This window comes from Calypte anna, chromosome 4A (assembly GCF_003957555.1).
Source record: "Calypte anna isolate BGI_N300 chromosome 4A, bCalAnn1_v1.p, whole genome shotgun sequence".
Lineage (NCBI taxonomy): Eukaryota > Metazoa > Chordata > Aves > Apodiformes > Trochilidae > Calypte > Calypte anna.
The window spans coordinates 33,886,333-33,905,771 of record NC_044248.1 but is presented as its reverse complement, the minus strand read 5'-3'; the positions used below and the strand labels follow the sequence as shown (position 1 = coordinate 33,905,771).

Sequence of the window (19,439 nt, the reverse complement as noted above, 5' to 3'; positions counted from 1 at the left end):
TGCAAGAGCTATGTAAGGTTGACAATGTTTGCATGGCTAATACAAGTTAATGTATTGGACTTTATAATTCTAGGGACTAGACTGATTAAAGGAGAGATGCAGCAATAATGATATAAAGTACTATTTTTAGCTTGAATGCAACAGGCTGTATTTATGAGAGAAATATGCACAAATGTTTGTAGAAGCATTTGATCTTTGGAGGGCAGGTGTAGTCATATAGTTGCAACTCAGGACATGGATAGAACAGATCTAGGCTGTGGGAAGCTGGGCATAGCCTTGTAATTTCTTGTGTGCTGGCAATGCTAATTCTTACCAGGGCTTTGTCAGATTAAGTTAGTCAATGCTTGCTAAGATACACAGAGAGATAGGGAAAGGGATAATTGTGTTTCCCTTCAAATGATTGTGCTGTAAGTCATTGCATATGAGCTCTGGTGCAGGTGGTCTGTTTGTTGTTAACTCTGCATTGTCAGGGGGCTGTTCTGAACTTAATCTAACTCTTTTTGGGTTTTATCCCCTTATTTCTGTGTGTACTTAGACTTATTCCCCCTTAGGATCATTTTAATAGTCATGTGAGTCAGAAGGCAAATTTTCCCTGGAGCCAGGCCCAGGCATCTCTCAGATCAGAGCACTGGGCTGACTCACCCCAGCAACCTCCACTGCCAGGCAGAAAAGTGTCACCAGGCAGAAAAGTGTCACCAGGCAGAAAAGTGTCACCTTCCCCAGCTGCTGAGGGCAACAGCCACACAGATCCGTTTTCTCAAGGCCGTAAAACTTGTATAATGCAGAGATGGACAAACCCTAATCTAAAGTTACACCAGAGCACCAGTCTCCTAAAATAAACAGCTGTATTATCCTGTGAATGGTAAAGCCTTGGATGAGGTCTGAGGAGTTGGGCTTCTGTTTCTGGCTATGCTGTGGGTCTCACAGGTGACCCCATTATCTTCCATTTCATTTCCCAGTGCTTTATTTTCCTCACCTGGAAAAGGCAGATAACAGTGCTGCCTTCCTTTCCAAATTACTCTGAAGTTGTTTAAGAAGTTGCTGTTCTAGGAGACATGTTCCTTGGCTAAGGAGAGAAGAGATGGTGAAGCAGCAGTGGTGATGCTCCAGACCAGTGAAGGAACCAGGGACCAGAGTCAAGGGAATGATTCTTGGTCCTCAGAGAATTACTTTCTAGTCTTGAAGGGCTGTATCTAAGATAGCTTGTTATCAGCTAAGCTGCAAGTCAAGTTTAGATGAGTGGGAAAAGATGAAAGGAAACATATTATCTGTCAGACTTTTTTTTTTCCTTTCTTTTCTCAGTAGGAGAATTAGGAAGGGATCTGCTTGAAGCTGGATGCAGATTCGGATAGGAGTAGTTCTGTGGCATGTGCTTAAGTAGTCACTGTTGAAGTAAGTCACATGAATGATAAATCCATTTATTGTGTGACATTGCAATGTTTGATAAAGCTCTATCTCTGTATTAGGGAAGTTCTCAAACAGGAAAAGATGGTATGTTGAAAGCCTGTAAATTCATTCCTAACAATCATCCTATCTTTTCAGAGAGCAGCAAGACTGATAGAGTTAAAGCCCTAACACACTACTTCTACACTGGAAAAAATCTTTATAAATTTTCATATAGGCTAGCTGATTTTTTTTACCTCTAATAATATTCCACAGTAGAATATTTTCCACCTGGGCAACTTGACTTTATAAGCACATATTTGAAAACCAGTCTAAATTCATAAAAGCCTGAAAAATAGGGTACATAATGTCCTTGACTGAATTAAATTAAACATGTTATTTGTATTAAGGGTTGAGATGATTCATTATAGTTTATTAATGTCTAATGGCAGAAAAGTTTCAAAATGCTTGCATTCATATACTTAACAGGAATGACTGGGTTTCATGATGTTCCCTTCTGTTCTAAATAATCAAACCTATAATTCTAAGAAACCTTCTGAAAGAAAAATATACAGAGCATATGTTCAGCCAGACCCAGTAATGTGTCATCAGCATATTTTGATCTAAACTGGAAACAGAGCTTTTCAATAAAAAGCACTGCAGACTCTAGCTGGATGTAATTTATTGCTGCCTGCAAATTATATTTTAAATCCTGGCCCAAGAATAGTGATTATTATTATTATTCTTAACACTGTGTGCCCATTAATGTAGTATGTAAATGATTTTTTAAAATATGTATTTATGTGGGCAGGAAGGCACTTTACTCATGAGTCTGAGTAATTTTTCCATAGGAAACCTGAGAAGATGGTAAGGAGGTGGTGCAGTGCACAATCAGACAAACACATGGGCATCCCAGAGGAAAGAAGGGAATATGATTTAATCACCCCAAAGGAAAAAAATCAACTGATTTGCATTTGGTTTATGTTTTTGCTGCTTTGTTGTTATGCAAGCCTGAATAGTTTTTGTATACACCTTCCCCCTGGTGAACACAAAGTAATTTTTAAAAGTTTTCCCTGGGGATATTTTAGCATGATTTAATTAGGTGGGTTTTGCCTAAATATTTAGCAATTTATAGCAGCAGATGCACCTGAAGGTAAAGCAGACATTGTCATTGCATGTTGGGTAACCATAGTCCTGAAACTGTAAGGTTCACTTCCTAGGGTTTTATTTCTTTGAGAATGAAAGAGGTTGTGTAGTAATGCTGGTGACTTTGTACCAGCCTCAGAAAGCCTGAATGGCTTTATTTTTTTTATTTTTTATCTGCAACCCCACCCATTGGAATCGAGGGTGGAATAGGAGCACGGGGCTTACTGAGGGGGCTATTTGGCTCCTTCAGTACTGCCATGATAGGTTGCTTTGGAACTATGAAAAAATTGAGATAAATTGAGTTAGGTAGTGGATCTTTTCCATACCCTATATCTTGAGCCACCTTGATAGTCACAGACTGGCAGAGCTGCAGCTTTCTCACCTCTTACAGGATGGAGGAGAAAAGGGGAGAAAAGTCAGAAGCATTGCTTCTTCTAGGTGATGATCAGTCCTATCCCGCAAAAACAGTGAGGTGAAAAATGTTTCATAAAGAAGACAAATATCCTATTTTATATTAATTTACATTTCAATAGAAGCAGGAAATGAGGTCCTCCACCAGAGATACGGAACCAGAAAGGAAGCTGCTGAATTTCAACAACAAAACCCCCAAACAATTCAGTGATATTTTTATAATTTTTTTTAACTGAAAGGCCAAAGCTCAACTGATTTTATGTAGATTAAATCAGTTTCTAGAATCTCTTCCTGAAAAAAGAGCAGAATGATGAAAAATTTGAAATAGGTTGTGAGGTGACCCTAGAATGTTATTTGATGTATTCTGACATCTCTCTAGCCTTTCCAAATAATACACTGTGTGTGAGCTCCGCCTCATCTCCACTGAAGGTTTTTCCATCACTACAATATGGAATATTGTATACAATTCCTCTCCTGTTGTTGATTATGCTGGCAGATGTTTCTAGTAGTCGTGAAACCTATTTTAAATGATGGCAATAATTTTATTTCCCTAGGACAGGAGCAAGCTTTGATTCATTTAGTGTTTCAAAGATCACTTTATTTGCTGTTGGGCAGCACTGTCCTACCTCCTTCACAGCTTTCAGCTGACACTTCATGTGTCTAAGTAGCAAGTGAAGCAATCTCACCTGGATCTGGTGGAAGATAACAAAGTTAGCCTGAGCTTTAGCTCTGCTTGGATTCTTTACAGGAGCACTCAGAAACTGCACGGGGTCTCATTCACCCAGGTAACACAACAGCTTAAATCCCACCCAGATCTGAAGCTCTAAGAGTGAGCTCTGCTTGCTTTGGTGGAGCAGGCAGTGGTCCAAGAATGTTTCTTCAACCAGGTGATTGTTGGACTCAGGAATAGTATCCAAGAGGAGTCAAAAGTCCTGTATACCTATCTCTGTCCTGCTCATACACTGGTGCTGGCTATACAGCCATTTCTGACAGATGCTGTGGTTTATCAAGACACACAAATCTGATGATTATGCTTCTTATGAGTTGTATATTTAGAGCTGGTTGCTGAAGTGGCAGGTTTTCTCCTCTAGAACGGACATGCAGAGAGCAACCTTTAAGTTCATCTGAAATAAAATGAAGTACACAATAAGAGCTGATAAAACCAATTACCTTCTTCTGGGAAACTTGATGACAAAAACGTCTCTCTATCTCACTACATGTTGTAATAAATAAAATAATAACATAATTCAAACTGTACTCATTTCTATCAAGTCAACCTATTTCCCTGTTTTGTCTTTTCCCTTTTAGGCCAAAATTGGATCTGGAAAGCTCATGGGCCCCAAAGGTGTTTCTGTGGATCGTAATGGACACATCATTGTAGTGGACAATAAAGCATGCTGTGTCTTCATCTTCCAGCCAAATGGGAAAATAGTCACCAGGTTTGGTAGCCGAGGAAATGGGGACAAGCAGTTTGCAGGTACACTTGATGGTAATATGTAAATCCCCTTTTCTTGCCTCTTCTGCTCACATTTGCATGATGTTTGAGCATGTGGAAGACGCTCTATCCCATTCATTTTCCTGTGGGGTAAAAGTTCTGCTAAACATAACAGCTCCTATTCACCATTTGTTTAATTGGTCAGGAAGACTGCAACATATGTTCTGCAAATGTAGCTGTGACAAGATGGGTTTATCTACCTCCCTGCCCAGAAGCATATCAGATCAGTGGCACAAGGAAGACTGATCTCAGCTAGCATTTTATAAATGCTTCATAATGCCCACACTCAGCTGTTTGTGATCATCACCTCAAACACCATTCTTTCTGTTTCCAGATCAGATAGACATTAACCGATGCCCTAAGTGGTATCTTTCAATTAGAAGATGAGTGCAATAGGATAGTGTTAAGGTTGAAATGGCACAGTTATGCATCAGGTTACCTGATAATAATTCCCCAGTTTGGGGAAATTACAAATTACATTTAACTGACTGCTTGAGCATGCAGTTAAGTTTTTTTTTAAAAAAACAACATATTTTGAGTGAATAGCTGTTCTCTCAGAATTTGAAAGATGCAAATTACATATGCAGGTCATTTTACAGGTGATGAGTCACTTTAAATAAGTGGCTATAGATTGGTCTGATTGGGTCACAGTATGAGAGAAATAGCATTAATGGTATAACTTTTATCTTACTTGAGATCTCATGCAATGTCTATGGCACAAATATAAAATTTGTGAGATCTTTGGCTCAAACACAGAGCCAGAATTTTCAGGTTATGTCCAGTTTCTGTTGTTGTAAAATTAGTAAGAAAGCCTCCTGAAAATGTGTGCAAATACCCTCTAACAGTGCCTTTGAGAAATGTATTGCCTGATAATAATTTGAGAAATATTATTAATGGCAGGTTACACAAAGCAGGATTGTCACTACTTGAATGCTTTCAGTGTAAAGGTTTCCAACCTTTTTACACTTTACACTGAGATACTGTGAAAATGAAAACAGTTCTGATCTGTTTATTAGCTCAAAATGGCACCAAGTATTTTGATTCAGGTACTTGCTTGTTTTCAAGCTAACATCTTTTTTTTCAAGTTTGTGCACATAGTTCAATACACAAAGCAGAAAATGCATTTTTCTCCATGACAGTGTTCTTCCATGTAACATCTGTATTTATCCTAAAACTTGTTTGCACAAAAGCTTATAAGAAGTGAGCACACAAAGCACAGAAGTTTTCAATTAAATCTTTCCATGAACATTTTTGAGAACTATTTTCAGTGTATACACAACTCTCTGCCTAAGCACCACATGCTTTTTCGTGTTAATAAGTACATAAATATCTACATAGACAGCTTATTGATAACACTAGCTAACAAGTGGCTAAAAAAGAAATTTTATGTGCTTACAAAAAGAAATGCTGAGCTTTTTAAAACATGAAATTAAATTACTCTTAATTTGAAATTGTATTCCCAAATTGATTATTATTGCTCATAAGCCAAATACAATATTCTGGCAGAGTAATTTTAAATTTCTTTTTAATTTAAGCATATTTTTTATTTAATGGTATTAACTTTTTTTCTTCCTTTGCATTGCAGGTCCTCATTTTGCAGCTGTAAACAGCAACAATGAAATTATCATTACAGATTTTCATAACCATTCTGTCAAGGTACTGTCAATTATTCGCAGCTTGGAAAGCTTTTTATTTTATCATGGAACTTTCTTGGGAAAAATAAAGTCTTATTAAAAGCAAAGAGCTCACCCTTTGTATGTGTGAGGTCTCATGTAGGGGCTGCACAGAGACCTATGCATGTAGTGCATAGCTTAATGGAGATTTAATCTCTTGCCTTTGATGCCATGATAATGTTCTTTAATCCAGTTGCTTAAATACAAGTTTTATCTGAGATAAATAATATCAGCTGCGTACTTTTTACTATCTCTCTGCCAAACTAGTTACTTACCCTATGTTCTTTCCTATTTTAACTAAATCTGGGTAATTTCTTTTTAATTTTTAGTAAAAGCTTCCCACAGTTCTAGTTAAATTAAATTAAAACAAGGCAAAGATACCTGGCAATCTTAAGTTCCATACCTCTGAGCTTTAAGATTATTGATTTAAGATTTACAACCCTGTACTCTTAACAACTGTGTAAAACAGACCATGGGGTCTGTGCCTGGGGCAGAATTGGCCACGAGTCCTTCCACACCTGGGAAGCCCTGACTCGGGGCCTCTGTTGAGCATCATGGTAAGATAGGGTGGTGTTTGTTTGTCCCAAAACAAGGATACACAAGAAATGTGTATGAAGGAGCTACAGGCCATTTCAGAAGTTACTCACCTCTGCCTGCTTGTTTTCAGACCATGGCATTCCCTTTCAGTCACTTCCCATGCTCATTTTCCTTCCCTCAACACACACAGCAGGAGCAGCAGGACATGGGCAGCAGAACACTGCCCTGCCTGGGTTCTCAGAACATCTGAGTCCCAAGCACCTGGTATTTCACCTAATGGCTGCCAGCTCTGATGGAACAGAAAGATGAGCCTTGAGTCCAGTTCTTCTGTGTTCATAACTGGTGAATTCACACTCACCATTCACACTCACCTGGAATAGGAAATCACTGAGCATAGATACCCTTACGTCCTGAGCAGGGCTGAATGATGGATCATCTAGCTTTTGACCTTGCTCTTTTATCCCTTTGGAATTAGAGAGGAAGGAGGAACTTGTTGTTTGTATTACAACAAAGAAACCAAGACTTCTGCAGGAATTCTGCTGCACACTGCTTAGGTGACTCCATAGATTACCCCTCCACCAGCAGGGATTGCTGTGGTAACAAGAATGCCTGGAGAGAGTTAACACAAGGGCAAGCTGACCTGAAAAAAAAAGCAAGCAAAGAGGTGTAAGATGTAAGAGATGTAAGAAGTGTGGCATCTTAGCAAATTTATAATTACTGTGGTCCTACTGGGAACACAGCGTTCCCCTCTGTCTCTGGTGTGACTCAAAGGGATGACAATGTTACTTATTGTAATTTGATTCCAACAGGAAAAGATTCTTACATGTGTAGTGTTCCCTAAAACAGTACAGATAATTGTAGACACTCTGTAATTTATTATCTGGGTGCTGCTGTTAGATGGTGGGCAAAGGAGGAGAGAGTACATTTCTTTGTAAAAAATTCATAAAACTATAAAGAAATAATTTTCACTCCTATGGGTCCCAAACCCTTTTCCTGCCACAAGTGGTTTAAATTAAACATCCTCACTCACTAACATTATCCTCCCTCCCCCATTAACCTTCAAGTGCTTCCCTTCTTCCAGGCATCGTACATCTTTTATGGAAAATCCAACTCAATGTAGGCTTCTCTCTCGTTTCATCACACACACCATCCCTATTTTAACTCCAGAGAAAGTGATACATCTTGGCCTGTTCTTTATTAGTTGACTTTTTACTTTTTTCTTTCTTTCTTTCTTTAACCATCTGAGGCACCAGCCTGGTAGTTCATTAATTTCATCCCGCAAATGCTTTTTCTCTGTTCACTGCAGGTGTTCAAGAACAGGATGATTTCCTCACATCTTCCACCATCCTAGCACTTCAGTGTGCACTTGTTAGGTCTCTACATTTTCTTGTGCAGCCCACAGCCAGTCTCTAACTCTGTGGAACCTTGTGGCACATCTGGGCCTGGGTCCAAGATGGACCAAAGAGATGGCTATGGTACTATGGAAATGACAGGTCTTGTATCTCACTTGGTCCCATTGGTGTATCCAGGTCACTGACAGAATAGTCATTGATCAGTTCCATCTTTCTGCTGTCTAAACCTGTCCATCATAGTGAATTCAGATGCTGAACTGTCTATATGGAGAGCAGCACGTCATGATTCTCAAAGTGTGCTAGATTATGAAAGGCAGAGAAGAGTTGTGTTTCTGTAGGACTGACTCCCAGTGCTGTATCTGCACTCAGCTTGTCCTAATTCCAGATGCATGAGCTGCAGAGGGGTTCCTGTGTCTGAGCTGAATCACATCTCAAGTGAGAAAGGAAATACTCAATGATGTAATGGAACTGGAGGGACATTTTCTCTCCCTTTTCTACCTGTGTGTGTGTTCCTGGGAATTCTTCAATTCCCAGTTTTGTTAACAGGTGAACTGGTAGATGACTAATACTTGATACAATAACATATTCAGGCTTTTGTTTTAACCCATACAGGTATTTAACCAGGAGGGAGAATTCTTACTGAAGTTTGGATCAAATGGAGAAGGAAATGGACAATTTAATGCACCAACTGGAGTAGCTGTAGATTCTAATGGAAATATTATCGTAGCAGATTGGGGAAACAGCCGAATACAGGTAGAGATTTCTGTATTTCAAAGGTGCTTGGTTAGGAAAACTGATCACTTGATAACTCTGGCCACTGAAGTCTTCAGACTTCCCAAGAAACATGGTTGTGGAAAGATGTGGTTTCTAACTCAGCCTTTCATTTGCCTCATTGCTGCTCTGTCCATTTTACGAGTGGTGGTAAACTTTCCACATGATGGAGTTTCCAGTGTGACTGCTAGAAACTCTGATGGTTACTGTGACCATGGCTCTTGTCTCTAAGTAGTTTCCCAAAAGCTATTTGATGACTTAAGAGACTTACAAGCATTCCTAAGATGACAGTAATTTATAATCACCATAACAGCAGACTGGAGACATGGTAGAAAATACGAAAAAGCCAATGATCTGTGCAGACCTTGAGGCAATTGGAGCAGATTTTTATTATCTTTTTTAAGTGTTGAGAAAATATTCTGCTTTTATGTTATGAGAGGTGCACTCTTTATTTTTAAAGTGCTAATCACAGTCATCTTATTTGCCAAAGAATATCTAATAAATACCTAATTGTGTTTCCACTGAATATAAAAATGGGGGAGCTGCTTATGAGTTGTTCTCAGAAATACTGTCAACAGGGACAACAAATTCCTGATTTTCTCTGTGTGGAAACCTAAGAGTCATGCTAACCACAACAGCAGTATTTGTTAGGAAAACAAGGTGTTGGTTCAGTTCCTGACTGAGTTTGATTTATTGTAGCTGGCTATTTTTAGAAGGAACAGCCGAAGTGCTCTTATTATTATTTCATTGCATGTTTAATTCTTGACAAAGATCCTCGCAGCTTTTATTAGTTCTTTTTAATTAGAAAATATGTTTCCATATGAGCTTGTTTGTTATGAGAACAGATCAGGTTCTGCCCTCGTTTATACTAATGGATGTCAACCTTTTCGGAAATGAGAAGTATAATGATATAATTGAGAGCAGACTGATGTCTACTATTTTTCATTTTAATTCATAACATTTATTCTGTGCTTTCTCACTCTCAAAGGTTTTTGATGGAAGTGGATCATTTCTGTCCTACATTAACACCTCTGCTGACCCACTTTATGGTCCCCAAGGTCTGGCCCTTACTTCAGATGGCCATGTTGTAGTTGCAGACTCTGGGAATCACTGCTTCAAGGTCTATCGATACCTACAGTAGCAATGAGCTCTGTGGCTGGATAATCATGCACCCTTCAGAAAAGACTGGTCCTACAGACCCAGTGCAGGATATCTCCTACTTTGAATTAATTTTTAATAATGAAGGAGTCTCTTCCGGACTTCTCCTGTTAATTTCCAAACTTACCTTGTTTACATAAAACTTGCACCTCCTATGTTTCTCACTGAACTTTTTGTTGTAAGGGTTAATAAGCAAAATCCTCTTTAACTGAATTCATAAAGACAATGCAATATTGAATGCAAACTGCAGCTTATGGAACTGGAATTCACTGATTAGGCAAAAATAAGAAAAATTTGGAAAAAGTCCCCAAAGCTTTTTGAAGACTGCAAAGGGTAGCTCCTTCTCAGAGCTTCCCAATTTGTATGCATTATTTAACCCAGAGGTGATCCCAGGAATCTTCTAGATCTCATTATCATGGTAGGTATTACACTTATACCATTCTTCAGTCTTACTATCTATAACGAGTAGGTCCTTTTAGTATAAGGTTAAGTCTCACAAAATCCACCTAGCTCTGTCAGACCTAACACAGCTCAATGTTTCACTCTCTGAGAATCAATGCAAATTCCCTACTCATGTGGGATTAATGAAGGATTGTTTCATGTGCTTGTTTTTCACTCTTCCTCTTGCTCAATGTGCTGGAAGGAGTTAGCAGAGACCTGACATTCTGGAGCTCTGGAAAAACTTAATTGAGGTGATATGTTTTGATTAGTGAGAGCTGAATTTCTGCATCATGACAGACCTTCTGACACCAAATTAGTTCATTAGGATCAGGGTTATTAACTCAATTAACCTCATGTGTGCCACTCTTCTGTATGTGTTCATTGCCATGCTTCCTTAAGGCAACTCATTGTGTTGACTGATAAAATAAAATGCAGCATCACACAGGACAGAAAGCCAGAGAGGTACCCCTTTGGAGGACCTACGTTACACAGGCAAAGGAACTGTGGTGAACAGAGGGTGTGTAGGAAAGCCAAGGGTTACCAAAGCTCTTTGACATGAGAAAAAACACATTACAAGTAAGAATGAATTTGAACCAATTCCTGAAGTCCTTCATCAAAGGGAATTTTGTTAGAGGACAAAATAAGGACTGTGAGATTTATTCTGATGTGTTTGTATGTATGTATGTATGTATGACTGACACAAAAATTTAAAAAAAAGTAAATGTAGGTTATTTCAGCAACCTGGAACCTGGATGTATGCCATTTGACAGTGGCAGTACTTGGAAAAATGTCCCTACTTCTTCCTTCTGGATCTCTCTACTGTGTTCTATGTTGAAGTATTAATTTAATTGGAAATGCTTACAATCATATGACTTGGTCCTCTTTTTTTAATGTGTTTTGGGGGGGGGTTGTGTGTGTTTTTGTTGTTGTTTGTTTTGCTTTTTTTTTTTCTTTTTTAAGTTGGAACTTGTCCTTTTTAAAGTAACATCGGCTTTACTGTTAATTTCTAAATCCAGTGGTCAAAGAATACATTGCTACTGTAGCTTAATAGAGGTAGAGTTCTGCTCACTCTTATACCTCATTGGAGGAGCTGGTGAGCTTGCTGCCAATGCCTACAATAGTCTGGGAAGTACTGTCTTTCTTTTCTCATTTTTAGGGCCTTGAAACAAAAGGACACTGGGTCAGGAATAAGGGAGTGTTTTAAGAATGTTTGAAAACCTGAAAGAAATCTGTTAAATTTCTTGTTCTGAGTATTTGTCTTATTTTTAAAAGGTTAAGGTGGTTGTTTATACCAATTTAAGAAAAACTAATGGTTTTTTTGTAAAGATGCATTTGACTCATAAAAATGTAGCCCCTAAAATTCTTAAATATGGAGGTTGACTGTTTTTTTTAATTACTGTTAAAGATGTTCCCTCTTCTTCCTCTTTTCAATTTTTTTTTGCACATAGAGCAAATTTTCAAATTTGTATGCAAAGAAGTTTCCTTATTTCATTGGAGTAAGTATTTTGCATTTATGTCTTAAGGTTTGGAGTATATAATGCAGCTAAGAAACTGGTGGCAACATTTTTGAGATTATAAAGAACAAGTCTTTATTACCAAGATAGCAAAATATCTTCTTGAACCAAGTTTGTCCTAAAATTCTGAAGATGGTATCTCAGTCATTACACAATAAACTGCCCTATCAAAATTTAACATAGTTGTAGATCAAATTTTCTGATAATCAAGTAACCTTCTTCTAAGTGTCCTTATAAACAACATTCTAGCAAACAATTTTTGACATTGGGATATCCTTGAGTGGCTAATTTATCAATGAAGAAAAGGTACATTGCATTTAACTGTATTTATTTACAAAGAAATAGTTTGTACCCATTCTTAGAGATAAAAGCTTAAAAAGAAAATGAAAAATGTGCTATTGCTGTCAGTTGTGGATACTGTTAATCAAATCTAGTTCCAAAATTGGATATTTCCTAATAATATTTTACGCAGTTTGCATGGTTTCCACTCAGGAAACATTGCCAAATTCTCTATTGCCAGGACCTTTGAGAGCTGTAGAAATCAGACCCTGACCTACCTATCAAATATATACTTAAGATGGCACTAGTCCCAATGTACACTATTCTTCAAAAGATTTTCAGTCCTTTTTACTCTGTATTGTTTCCCAGGATTTTATGTAACCTTTGTCAAACCAATGCATCCTGATGAAATATGGAATTCTGCACATAAACCCCTTACAACCAAGCTAGCAGCTATTAGGGGTGATATGGATTTTTTCTTAGGATTGAATGGTCTTTTGGATATTAAGACATTTTTGAGGTTTTAGGCATTATCACCAGAGCTGCACTTCCTGCACCTGAAAAATGTCTGTAATTTTGAGTTCCTTGAAATAGTAAACGCTGCCAGGCATCAGTGGCAGAAGGCATTCCCCTCCAGGGTCTCATTTTTTCTGTGTGGCACTGGGAAGCACATTGCTTTTATGGTGTGCTTCTGAAGCCAACTTAGCTAAAATGCTTTGCTTGCAAACCTTACCATCAGCAGCCAAAGCAGAAATTCTGCTCTATAAAGATGGCAGATTATTTTCTCCTCTAATGAAGTGAAATTCAAAATTGCACTGCTCACTTTGCTGAGTTCTAAGCATTTATTAGAGACATTCTGTTGCCAGATTTCAGGTGTAACCAAATGTTCCCTTGACTTTCCTGGGATGCTAACTGATTAGCAGCACAGCATGAATTGTAAAAGTGTGTGCTTAATTTAACTAATTTTCAACTCAAAAGTAATCACAAAAGGTTATCAGATCTTGTGTAATTTGGAGCATTTTAGGGCAAACTAGCCAAACATATTTTCATTGTTTTGTGAATAAAATAAAAGAATCTGTTCAGATAAATCCAATATAATCAGTAGGAGATTTTTACATGGGCTAAACCAGCAGCAGTGTAGCTGGAAAATAAAAGGAAAATGGTTTAGGCAAGTATTTGTCTATTGTAGATGGAGAGTTATTTATCAATAAATGCTCTTTTGTGCTGTAAAAGCTAGAGGGCTTTTGATTTTATGTCAATATTTTTTATAACTAAGGATCTAGTGTTGCCATAATGAGAACTACAAGTGCCCAAAATGTTGTGTTTGCTATAAAGAAATGACTTTTGGTTGTGGATAACAGCCAGTTATAAAATCATGATGTACATTGAGAACCTTCTTCAAGCATTGTAAGCAGTGATTGTTTTGGCCTGTTTGTAGAGAGCGTGTGAAAGGTATTTGTGCTACCGAGCAGGAAGATTTCTAACAGGTTGTGTTATTTCTGATGAATGTACAGCACTCCAGTTGATGTTTGTGAGCAGCACAGCCTTAACCCTGACACTTTTGCTTTGGCTTTATGACAAGGGAATGTTCCCTCAGCTGCATAGTGTAAGGCAGTAACCCCTGTTAGAAATCTTTACCAGTTGATACGCTGCAGCTTTCCAGTTCTAGGAGTGAGTCTGTCTTTTTATTCTTGATTTTTAAGAAAGTTTTTGTACATTCCATCTCTGTAAGTCAATCTCATATGTTTTGTGTACATGTAAGCCTTGCACACTCTTGACACTCATAATGAAATACTCCTCTCACTTTTTTGTTGTTGTTGTTGTTGGTTTTGTTTTCTTTTTTTTCCATCCCCGTGAGGCTAAATACAAACTTTGTCTCCTTAAGGTCAAGGATGAAAGATGCTCATCAAAGTGTTTGTGTGTGTGTGTGCGTAGTTTTAGCTTCCTGTGTGCCACGGTATTCTTGATGCTTTAGCCGACAATTAAGAAAAAAATTACTCTGTCTTGGAAATGTAGGAAAACCAGAGTCAAATGTGTACCTTTACCACGCACAAAAATTTCAAATAATAAAAATAAAGCTTGTCTCCTCTGTTATTTTCATGGTTAAGGATTTCTTTTTCGTATGTCTCATATTCTCTGTTGCTAAAAATAGCCTTATAGTGCAGGAACCTGTGTAATTTTTTCCAAAAGGAAACCCTGACACCACAGGTCACAAGCCAAGACCATTGATTATTTCAAGCTTTTTTGGAGATACAGAGGAAAGAGGGAGTTGGGAAGAAGGTGGGGAACTGGACCTTTCTTGTCTTCTCACGTCTTCTGTTCAGTCATCAGAATTAACATTTTCATTGTTAGCAGTAAGATTAGAAAAACTTTTTCGCTTTGTATCCTGGAAGTACAGAGTACCTTTCAGCTGTGCTGTGTTACAGCCTTTCCAGGGTATGCTGCAGAAAACCAAACTTAAATTCTTGTGGAAGAACAGAAAATTTGCCTTAGGAGTTCAATCTGACTCCTTTACTTCAAGAATAATTTTAAAGCTCATATTAATTTTTTTTTTATATATAGTAAATATGTCTTAATCACTGGTGACCTTTCCAAACCTGAATCTTTTGAGAACTCACTGTGATTGGGAACTCATTCATGAAGTAAGGAAGAACTTCAAATGCATCATTTGGCTTGGAAACAATCTCACCAAAGGAGATGAGAGAGGTCAGGCTGGTGATGCGTGTTTGCTTGGTGGCAGGACACTAAGAAATGAGTAAAACACAGAGTAGCCACCTTTTTTCATGGATCTTTCCCCCAAACCCTCTAAAGAAATCAAAAGACTTTGTCTGCCAGCTAAAAAAAACCCACAGCCTGAAGCAGAGCATATTTCACTGGACACCCTTCCCAAGCAAAAAAGACCACAAGGAACAGAGGAAAAGGCACAGGATATCCTGGAAGCCCTAAAAAGACAGGCTGAGTAGCTGAGACCCTTACTGCATTCTCAATCTTTTCTCATGATGGGCTCCAATTTTTTTCTGTCCCTTGGATTGTTACAGCAAAAGGCTCTCCACCACAGAGCAAAATCAGACAGGCAGGCAGGATGCTGAGGCTGGGGCACACTGACCTTTACCAGGAAAACTGTGCAGTAAATGGCCACCTCCTCATTGGCCTTCCTGTGGTACTGACTTGAATACTGACTCAAATGCTGCAGGAGGATCTTTTAGAAGGTTCTGTAAACAGGAATGCAGAACAGAGTCTCACCAGTGAGCAACAATGTTGGGGAGAGGATGGCCCAAATAGAAATCATAGAATAATTTCGGTTGGAAAAGACCTTTAAGATCATCAAGTCTGTTAACCCAGCACTGCCAAATCTACCCCTAAGCTATGTCCCTAAGCACCATGGATGGAGTGATGACTCAAAAATAGCAAAAAGCATGTATTTTGGGCATCTAACTCAAGATAATCAGGATATGTTTCCTCTTACAGTGCTAACCACTCACATATCATTCAGTGTTCAGAAGTGTTTAATTTTTCTTTAGGCTGGAGTTCTCTCTCACATCCAGCTGTGCTGCTCTTCACTCAGCCAGTCCCATAGTTTTGCTGACAGTTCACATGAATGTTCCCTCCTTTGTACAAAACAACACTATTTCAGTGAACTCCAAGAGCCAATGTATTTGTAGATGATCTCCCCAGACCCCAGCTGTGCTGGTGGAAAATACACCCACCCTTTGCTGCTGACCCTCAGATCTCTTGTTCTCTTAGTGAAATGCCTCCTTACCAAAAATTTAGCATTTAAGTTACCCACCCCAATGGGCTGGTAAGTTCTTAATTCAGCAGCTCTGATAGCAGAGCTGTGGAAGCAGTAAATTTTGGAGGTGGCCCAGCAAGGATTTCTCACTGGGTTAGATGTTTGTAGGGAGAACAACTGCTTACAGTACAAACACTCATCTGAGTGAGGACAAAATGAGGCAACAGATGCTACAGAAGCTGACCTGTGTGGGTTACTCATGGGTCACATTGCTTCCAAACATCTGGCCACATCCCACCCCAGACTGCTTGGACCTCGGAGTAGTTTGTATTCCCTCCCATGGGTAAGCATCTCCTTGTTCTACATCCTCAAGCTCCACTGAAGGATCTTCTTGCTGTCAGTCATACAGATGTTGTGGGAGGCAGCCACAGGACTTGGAAGGTTTTCTATTATTGCTGTGGTCACATTCAACTGCTGAAACCAGGAATACCTTTCAGCTGTATCTCCAGGTGTGTACTCCAGCCATGCACCAGCTCCATCCGAGGGTGAGATGTGGTCTACCTGGACTTCAGCAAGGCCTTTGACACCGTCTCCCACAGCACACTCCTGAAAAAGCTGTCAGCCCACAGCATGGACAGGGACACTCTGCACTGGGTTAGGAACTGGCTGGAGGGCTGGGCCCAGAGAGTGGTGCTGAACGGTGCTGCATCCAGTTGGCAGCCGGTCACTAGTGATGTCCCCCAGGGATCAGTGTTAGGCCCAGTTCTGTTTAATATCTTTATTGATGACTTAGATGAGGGGATTGAGTCCATCATCAGCAAATTTGCAGATGACACTAAGCTGGGGGGAAGTGTCGATCAGCTGGAAGGTAGGAGGGCTCTGCAGAGGGACCTGGACAGACTGGAGAGTTGGGCTGATTCTAACGGGATGAGGTTCAACACGGCCAAGTGCTGGGTCCTGCACTTTGGCCACAACAACCCCATGGGGAGCTCCAGGCTGCGCACAGAGTGGCTGAGAGCAGCCAGACAGAGAGGGACCTTGGAGTTTGGATTGACAGGAAGCTGAACCTGAGCCAACAGAGTGCCCAGGTGGCCAAGAAGGCCAATGGCATCCTGGCCTGCATCAGGAACAGCGTGGCCAGCAGGTCCAAGGAAGTGATTCTGCCCCTGTACTCAGCTCTGGTGAGGCTACACCTTGAGTCCTGTGTCCAGTTCTGCGCCCCTCAGTTTAGGAAGGAGACTGAGGTCCTGGAGCGGGTCCAAAGGAGGGCAACTAGGCTGGTGAAGGGACTCGAGCACAGATCCTATGAGAAGCTGAGGGAGCTGGGGCTGTTCAGCCTGGAGAAGAGGAGGCTCAGGGGAGACCTCATCACCCTCTACTACTCCCTGAAAGGAGGTTGGAGCCGGGGGGGGGTTGGTCTCTTTTCCCTGGCAACTCTCAGCAAGACAAGAGGGCACGGTCTCAAGTTGTGCCAGGGGAGGTTTAGGTTGGATATTAGAAAGAATTTCTTTACCAAGAGGGTGATCAAGCATCGGAACGGGATGCCCTGGGAAGTAGTGGATTCTCCATCCCTGGAGATATTTAAAAAGTGACTGGATGTGGCACTCAGTGCCATGGTCTAGCAACCGCAACAGTAGTGGATCAAGGGTTGGACTTGATCTCTGAGGTACCTTCTAACCCAGCCAATTCTATGATTCTATGTGGCTGCCAGTCTGCTTCCAGATGTGATGGGCAGACAGCAACAGCTTTGCTGCCTCTTGACTGTGTGCTGACCAGAAGACACGAGGACTGTGCCCCAAGCCTGCTTCAGAGTGAGTGTTCCTTGGAAACCCCTTCCTCCTCCTCCGCTTCCACCTCCTCCTCCTCATCTGCATCTTCTCCCAGCAGCATGTTTAGCTCTACCACTCACATGTGTGGCTTGGAGCAAACCCACGCCCCAACAGGTGCTTTGCAAATGTTGTAGCAACCATCTGCTTGGCAGGGGTGAAAAAAAGAGGAGCAGAGATCAGTTTATTTCAGGCTATGAAGGCACAGGAAGGGGCCCACATCCTGGGGGGGGGAGGAGGTCACAGTGGTGGGAGAAAAACAACTGTGTGAGGGCACTGTCACTGTAAGGGCTGGCCAGAGGAAGGGAAAAGCAGGAGGACAGAATACAAGCCCTCACAACTGGTGAAGGGGTGTGCCAACAGATGCCATTGCAGGTTAGTGAGCTGAAAATGTGATGTATGAAGTATGAAAGAACAAGAAGCTTTGTGCTTTGAATACCGAGCTTCATATTAATAATGTCCTTTCTAACTTACATTTCAGTTTTAGCAATACACTGCTGTGGACAATGAAGAACAGGATTACTGCTAGGGCTGTGTGGAGGAGAACCTCAGGTTTCAGGGAAAAAGGCACCTCACAGAGGTGATGGAAAATCCTCAGTGGGGACTGCCTGAAATGTGTTTTCACTTGCTTGAATTCCAGCTCTAGAATTGGTATGGCAGATACAAACCCACTGCTGCTAAACTGCAAAACAATTTCCCAGAGCTGCTGTAGTTAAAGGTGACTTATAGCACAAATAATGAAATAATAATGAAAACAAACTGTAAGTAATTAAAGTTGCTAGAACAGTCATTGCAACAAGCAGCTATTTCAAGCAACACCAGATGTCTGCTTCCACAGGCAGAGGGTTTTATTTCATCACGTTCTGTTGCCCCTGTAATGGGTGAGTTGTACAACACATATTTTTTAGACCACCATGTCTATGTTCATATTTCACCTTTGTTACTGGGCCTCAGAGGATAAAAGAATAGGCAGTGCACCCATCAGGCAGCACTAGCACCCAGTGCTTTGCCTAGGAGATGCAGCTACCTGGAAGCATTAAAGCACGTCCCACAAATGGTCAAACCCACAGATGTAGGTAAGATTCCAGAACAACTGTTTTCCCCCCGATGACCATTGTCAGTGGTGCCAGGATTTGAAGTATCTGTAGAACTTTTGCTAATTTTTATTAATAACACAGTGAATACGCATTGATGATACGACAATAACGTGTAAGAAAAATGCACTTTCAGAATATCAAGTAGCCAAGTACTGAGAAGCGTGTGAAGACAAAATGAGAACTAGAGAAAATCTTGCTTTAAAGCACTCGGTACTGCTCTGCAACTTGCACCACACCGGACTGACAGGCAGCTGGTGCCAAAACCCGACTCCTGATTCTGAGCTTCCCCTGCCCACGAACGCCTATACGTGCTTCAAAGAAAACCCCACTAAACCCACCAAGCCCCGTATTATAAATAAACGAGAGAAAAGCGATAACCTGCGTTCTGCTACTGCAAAACTGCTTTCTCAAAATGCGAACATCTGCTCCTCCAGACATAAGAATCAGACTATAACGTCCATACGCATCTTTTTCTTTTTTTTTTTTTCACCTTAATTTTATTGCACGCCGCAGACCGAACGAGACCGCCCCTGCCCCTTCCCCGCCCAGCGCCCCGGCGCATCCTGCCAGGGGTGCGGTCACTGCGGGGCGGGCACTGGGAGCTGCGCAGGCGGCCTCCCGCAGCC

At 40.4% G+C, this 19,439-nt stretch overlaps 1 protein-coding gene across 10 annotated transcripts in view; it reads left to right on the top strand.

The window, feature by feature from the left end:
* Nucleotides 1-14,254, top strand: part of TRIM2 (tripartite motif containing 2) — a 121,034-nt gene extending 106,780 nt beyond the window's left edge. For all 10 annotated transcript variants that reach the window (XM_030449594.1, XM_030449592.1, XM_030449585.1 and 7 more), the window contains 4 exons: nucleotides 4,249-4,417; nucleotides 6,021-6,091; nucleotides 8,610-8,750; nucleotides 9,757-14,254. In XM_030449594.1, coding sequence (XP_030305454.1) covers nucleotides 4,249-4,417; nucleotides 6,021-6,091; nucleotides 8,610-8,750; nucleotides 9,757-9,909 — 534 coding nt within the window. In that variant the 3' untranslated portion in view covers nucleotides 9,910-14,254. The remainder of the gene's footprint in view (nucleotides 1-4,248; nucleotides 4,418-6,020; nucleotides 6,092-8,609; nucleotides 8,751-9,756) is intronic.
* Nucleotides 14,255-19,439: the final 5,185 nt, after the last annotated feature.